Source organism: Ovis aries, chromosome 7 (genome assembly GCF_016772045.2).
Source record: "Ovis aries strain OAR_USU_Benz2616 breed Rambouillet chromosome 7, ARS-UI_Ramb_v3.0, whole genome shotgun sequence".
NCBI lineage: Eukaryota > Metazoa > Chordata > Mammalia > Artiodactyla > Bovidae > Ovis > Ovis aries.
The window spans coordinates 19,363,852-19,370,690 of record NC_056060.1 but is presented as its reverse complement, the minus strand read 5'-3'; the positions used below and the strand labels follow the sequence as shown (position 1 = coordinate 19,370,690).

At 46.3% G+C, this 6,839-nt stretch overlaps 1 protein-coding gene across 5 annotated transcripts in view; it reads right to left on the bottom strand.

Moving 5' to 3' along the window:
* Positions 1–6,839, bottom strand: part of BBS4 (Bardet-Biedl syndrome 4) — a 46,661-nt gene continuing 39,822 nt past the window's right edge. For all 5 annotated transcript variants that reach the window (XM_042252139.2, XM_060418917.1, XM_004010285.6 and 2 more), the window contains 8 exons: positions 6,406–6,460; positions 5,446–5,514; positions 4,377–4,529; positions 4,110–4,281; positions 2,518–2,587; positions 2,090–2,231; positions 1,355–1,556; positions 1–812 (listed from right to left, as the gene is read on the bottom strand). In XM_042252139.2, coding sequence (XP_042108073.1) covers positions 703–812; positions 1,355–1,556; positions 2,090–2,231; positions 2,518–2,587; positions 4,110–4,281; positions 4,377–4,529; positions 5,446–5,514; positions 6,406–6,460 — 973 coding nt within the window. In that variant the 3' untranslated portion in view covers positions 1–702. The remainder of the gene's footprint in view (positions 813–1,354; positions 1,557–2,089; positions 2,232–2,517; positions 2,588–4,109; positions 4,282–4,376; positions 4,530–5,445; positions 5,515–6,405; positions 6,461–6,839) is intronic.

The following is a 6,839-nucleotide window of genomic DNA, read 5'->3' as shown; positions in this document are numbered from 1 at the left end:
TTCTTCCAGAAACATTTTATTGTGATCCCTTACACATTAGTAACAACTTTTCCCAAAGGGATGATACATAATCTTTATTCTGAAAAGGATATATAGATAATGTATTACTAGCATCTGGTCAGTGGTATCACTGAATGTCTAAAACCTCCTCATTTAAGAAGCTCCTCCTTTTTTTTCCCCCAATCCTTGGTGCTGATACCAGACCAGCCCTTTCTCTCTTTTCATACTGACATGATCTGGCTCTGCACTCTGACCTCACTCTGGAACAAGCTATAGGGACTTTTTCTGGATTCTTCTGGGCAAGTGCAGCTGAGGTACTCAATAGACTGGGCCACAATTTTAAAAGCTTTTTTTTCATCTTATAAATTTCTACTATTAGAACTGGATTATTCAAGATTTGTGGTTGCCTTGGTGGCCAATATACCTACCACACAGCCCAAGAATCACCTCAGCTAGCCAAGACTCTTATCATGACGGCAGAGGTCTGTCCCAGACTGTTCTTCCACAAAGGGCTCAGGCAGCAGGAGGTTAAGTCCTTTCGTAGCTCATGGGGCAGCCAGGGGGTGTGAAGGCTTCCAGCTCCTGGTGATCATCATAACACGTTCTCGTACGTGCCGGCCGCCATGCTGCCTGTGTCATGGGACCTTTCCTAATCTGGTGGGTCCTCGCCAAAGCAAGCCCAGCTCCGGGGTCATCCTACACCTACTTTTCCCTGGTTTGTGCTGATGCCTCCGTAGGTTGTGCTTCCACAGTGGGCTCTGGCTCCAGAGGAAGGGATGGTGGCTTTGTGAGCTGGGATGTTCCTCCAGCACCTAGTAACAAAACAAACTGTTTGAATTCTCAAGTGCCCTGGTTCCAGAAGAAATCAAAAAGCAGTTACAGTTACGATTTCTCTTCTTGAAGCTTATTTTCTGGGACTAGTAGGACTGTGGCCTCTCTGTGCAGCTGTGAAGGAAGACCATAACTGGATAAAGTAAGTCAGGTGTGCCTTTAGTGACCTTATAAAAGAAATCATTCATTACCTCTGCCATGCTGACTTGTGATAAGGCAGTGAAAATTAAACTGAGACTCCATAACAAAGGGTACCATAATGTATTTCTAAACCTGCATATCATGAACACCCAGTGTCTTGACCATCCAACTAAGCCTGCCAATAGCTGGGAACTTTTACACAAATAGCCTTAAGAAAATAAGTGACAATTTGGATACCCTTGGGCTTTTTCCCCCTTCTAGGCAGCACTACGCTGGACGTGTTATGAGTCTGAAAAGCGCAAGCCTCACTCAAAGCTATAATCTCTTTGTAGGCACACGTGGTTGTTCCCATGGGTCTCCAGAGCTGTGTGTAGCTTCCTACCTGAGGAGAGCTTCCTGTATGCGGCTGCTGAAGACATTGCCTGTCCTAGGGCTTGATTAGAGCCCAGAGGCTGCTGGAAACAGGCAGCTTTACTGGTTGAAGCAGTCTGCTGCTTTGATTTGGGATCTTTAACTGGTTTAGTCCAGACCAGTGCCTCCCCGACCTGTAGAGCAGCTCCCAGCTTCTGGGCTACCTCCACCATCTTGTGTCCATGTGGAAAGGAAGCAAAAAAAAGTCACAGGTATGACAAGCAGAGACAAGCCTCATCCGAAGCAGGCAAGGTTAGCTGACATAGTGTCTGCTACCGTTTGAGGGAGGAAGTACTGATTGCAAAGAAATGGTTCTTAAACAGCAGAGAACACACTGTCTTGAGTGGATGGCATGGAAATTCTTTAAAGGCTCTAAAAACCCAACAATTTAAGTTTGGTGCATTAATGGACTAAATTCCTGCCTTTTCTATGTGAGGAGAAGTGGGAGGAAGCTACAAAGAGACACAGATCTCAACTCAAATGAGTTGTATTACCAATAATAGATACAACTCAGTAAGCATGAATTTCCTCTTACTATTTTCTTTTAAGAAAAGTTTTTTCTCAAGCTGTCCTTAATTTAAGAATTCATGCTGCTAGGAACATCAAAGCCAAAACAGGCGTAAACATACATTATATCTGGATTATTTGGGCTTGATTCAGAAGTCTCCTGACAGCTTGCTTAATGACTCCTGGATTTAAGACTTACCTCCGGATCAAATTCCAGAGAGCTACTATACTTGAGTAGGTTGACTTTCTTCTCCATCTCCTGATACTGGGCCAGGGCGTCCCTCTTCTCGCCCTGGTTATACAGCAGCACAGCATAGTTCAGGTTTACTAAAGGGTTACACCTGCACAGACAGACAGGGACTCCATGGAGCGGGGCTTTGCAACAAATGGTCATTTAGAATAGATCCTTATCATTATGCAGAAACAGAACTAGTTCAACAGCAAGGTCTCTCAGAGCCAGCGCCAGGTCCTGCTGAGCCCTTGTGCTCAGGAGCCACGTCCTTCCACACACAGACCTGCTGTGCACAAAGGCACCTGGGCTGACTCGGGCAACACCGGGGCCCTGGCGCCACCTCATGGCTTTGGAGAGTCTAGCCCCCTGACACCATCCTCAGCAGGGCAGCTTACTTATCAAGGCGGACTGCTTCTTCATAGGCTCTCTTGGCATTCTCTGTATCCTCCAGATTGGTCAGAGCCACTGCAACAGAGAGAGTGGATGCTATGGCTGAAGAGCCAAGCATGAAAACACAGGAAATGTTTCCAGACTGCAGTTCATTCAGCCCCACTCTTACTGCACCCTCTCAACTCCTAGCACCACCTTCTGCTCAGCCACTCAGCTTGGATTCCTAGTGTCATCTACAGTCCCCTCTCCAGTTAATCCATTACCAGGTTCCACGAATGCCTTTTTTTTAGTGTCTTTGGTGACACTGCCCTGGCTTTAGTCGTGTCAGGCTTTCCATTTTGTTCCCTGGGGACACTGTCCCACCTGCCTCCATCTACTTGCCACAGTGCTGCCAGGATCTCCCTAACAGATCTGACCGCGTCACTGTCCTACTCAAGAATCCTCACTGTTTTAGCAACAGAACACTCTCCCTTTTTTAATCAGTATTTTCTGGAAGCTTGATCTATAAACCAGACAATAACAGAGCTGCCTGGAAGCCCTGCCCACTCCACTTGCCCCACAACCATGCATCTACTTCCCCCAGACACTAGAGGAGATCCAGGAATACAGCTGGGAAGCAGACCCTCTCAGCTCGAGTATGGCCCCTGTGCTGCCCTCCCAGCCCTCCAGGCGGACCCCAGAGCACCTCTCCTGACCTACCTCCCACTATGCTCGCTCCGCCACACGACCGCCACTGCCTGCTGGGTGCAGCCTGCACTTTCACAGCTGTACGCCTTTCCTCGGGGGCTTCTCAGCCATTCTGTGCCACTGAATTGCAGTTCATCTTTTAAAACTCAGTGTGAAGACCATCTCTACTCTGTTACAGAATTGCTGCTTATGCCCTACAGTACAGTAATTTGCTTACAATCCTGTATCCCTTTATGACTGGGCTATCTTTGTATTCAGACAGACCCCAAATAACCACCACTCGATTTACTTATATAGAACCCCACAGTAATGACCAGAAAAAAAAAAACACCTAAAGACTGTCAGTGAGAACATGGAAACTGCTCTTAAACATGTAGTAAATTTAGTATAAGGAGAAATATCCCCCAGAAAGAATAGTCAGTACTTTTGTATTACACTAACAATAAAAGACTAATTATATAATGACAGCAAAACCAAGTTAACATTCACTGATTATCTAATCATGTAATCCTCTCATCAACCCTATGAGATACAGCTAATAGTAAGTACTAGAGGCAGGATCTTAACACCTGATGATACCTAAAGCCTACTATCTTAACACTGGATAACTAAGAACATGGTTAGACTCCATATATGAACTGTCAAGCCAAGGGAATACCACTGTTAAAAGATGGACTACATATGAACCTTGTTTAATCTGAGTGAAATTCCCCTAAGTGAGAAGCAGCCAGGTGCTTTGTCATCTTTCTGTTTCATATTTCTTCAGACTCTAGGACAGTCATCCAGATACCTATGGGATCTGCAAGGGAATGGCTTCTGTGGGATATTTAACTACTGGCCTGCCATGATTCTAATTCCATTTTCCCTCACTACAGACTGCAAAGGGCTGCTCTACATAAATGTCTCTTACCAGCCAAGAGCATGTACAGCTCCCCCATCTTCGGCTGGAAGTTGATGGCTGCGCTGAGGAAATGGAAAGCGGATGCATACTGCTGCATAGTCAAGTGGACAAGGCCCAAATTATAGAGAATCTTCCAATCTAAAGGCGCCAGGTAGTTGGCTCGTTTCAGGCAGCTGATGGCCTGGAGGAGGGAGGGGGCGCTTGGTGAGGGGCTGGGGCGAGCTCAGCAGACCCAGTAACTATGAACGCAAACCAGGAAGAGGAGGAGACACTCACTGCCACATATTTCTTCTTGCCAAAGAAGCACATTCCGATGTTATTCCAGAGTGGAGGGCTTTCTGTAACAGCACACGCTACAACTTTGTATTTGGTGAGGGCAACATCAAAGTCCCCGTGGGTCTGCATCATGCTGCCTGCTGCCAAGATGGCCTGAAAACATGGGAAGTTCATGATGTAGTCATTCCCAAAAGGCCGTTGGAGTGAAGCAGCCTTCCTGAGTCTAGATACTCAGTAGGCCCGTCAATACTGGTGGGACGGAAAAGCATCTTCCAGGGACCTATCCATCCACAGCTGCTGGGACAAACACTCAAGAGGAACACTCTCATGCCCCACACTGTGGCCCTTTGCCATAATAAAGAAAAGTCTCTGACTTTACCTCGCTCTTTTGTTTCCTACTTGTAGCCAGGAAGTCACTACCTTAGAATATCAGGGCCCTTTAAGTAAAAACCACCTTTAACCCTGCAGCCCCTGCTTGGTAGACACCCAGTGCTTTAGACGACTCAAGTGCACCTGTCACTGGCCTCTAAAAATGCAGCTCCTTCTGCCACAGGGCAGATGGTGAGTCAGCTTTAGACTTCCTCAGTCCAGCTCTCCATGTCTCTCAGTCAGGCTAATAGGACTTCCAAGAAAGGACTGGGTCTGCACCCGTAACAACAAGCCTGTTCTGCTGCAGCTCCCTCAGTGACTCATCCACATGATGATCTTCTCATCCCCAAAGTCATAACTGGACAAGAGTTGTAGTCTCAGGTTCCTCAGGAATCTGAAGGTCATTTCAGCATGTGGAGGCGCTGCTATTTCCTAAGTACCACATACAGCTTCACCACCACTGCAGTTCTGCTGTCTGTGTGAGTTACAGGCCCATTATGACAAATGCGCTCTTTAGAAGATGAGCAGCAGAGCCCTGACAATTTGCAATATTTTCAAATAAGAGCCACATTTACTTAATACTTTTCTAAGAAAAAAGTACTTTCTTGGGTATTTGAAGTACATTCTAGGGCCAGATCACCTCTAGGAGCAGTGGGACCACCTGTGTGCGAAGGCTCTGAGGCTTGACAGCCAGCAATACCTTGTAGTTGGTAGGGTCGTAAGTCAGTGTGTTTCCAAGATGTTCAAATGCCTTCTGGTAAATACCGAGCTTGGGAAAAAGCAAACCAGAGAATTACATCAGGGGAGATGGCGTTAGGGAGTCTGGCCAACCATACCCTCAACAGATACACCCTGACTTTTCTGGGTTCTTCTGACAAAAGCCACAGATATCAAATTTTTAAAAAAGAAAACTAAGGGCCCCACATTTCTTTTCCCTCCTACGTCATTGATTTGTCCCCTAATAAGGTCAAAGTAGCTATCTGCCAGGAACCATCTCTGGCACACTGGTGCTGCCACACACTAAGGACTCTTGGCAGGAAACAGGCTGGTGAGCCTTCTCTCCCCTGGGGCCAACCTCCCAAGCCAAAGCCCAGGAAGGCCCAGGGCTAAGCTCCTTAGAGAAAAATGAAACAAGGAACCACAGAGGCAGAGCTGGAGGCAGGATTTTTATTCTAGACAATGCTTTGCCTTCTCTAACCCTAACCTGGCTGGGAAGAAGGAACAATAGAAACGGCCTTTGCCCCAAAGCCCTAATACCACCACAAAATGCCAGTCTCCCTGACCACAAGTTGTTTTTCATACATGTTCTTTCTTTGGTTGGGTAAGAACTAGGCTCAAACAGGTGTATTTGCTTCTGATTTGCATGCTGAAAATTAAGTTCATTCCTTTAGCAGTCAAAGGGTATCAAGTGCAGAGTAAAGTTTATGTGCTTCTTATGACCTTTAGTAAATTGTGTTCAAGTAAAAATGCAGGAAAACCACAACACACAAAAGTGTCTTTTTCTTTTTTGGCTGTGTGGCTTGCAGGATCTTAGTTCCCTGACCAGGGACTGAACCTGTGTCCCCTGCAGTAAAAGCATGGAATCCTAATCACCAGACCACCAGGGAAGTCCCCAAAAGCATTTCTAACATCAGTGCATAGATAAGCAAAGCCCTCTTACCTGTAGGTAGAGTAATCCTAAAGTTGTAAGAAGTTCCGTATTTTCCGGTGAGAACCTGCGACATAGGAGACGCTCAGAGGGAAACACTATGTGTATGAGTGATACTGACACGCGCAGTAATCGCACTGCCCGCTCCCGTAAGAACTCTCAAAGGATTTGGGAATTTCCTTCAAGAGTACGTCAACCCGGCTATAGGGAGGACTGCTCAACAAGACAGAAATGGGACTTAGAACCTAGACTCCTTCCTCAGGACCTTTTCTTACAGCCAAATTCCTCAGAACCTATGGACTATTTTGTGCTCATGTCTTAATTACACTAACAGAGTTCAAGAATAATGCTCTATAAACCACGTCAGTCTAGAACACACACGACTTTAGCTGCTTCCCTCCTGTGAGATTTTCTGTTGTTCTCACTGCACTCACTATGCCAGCCAA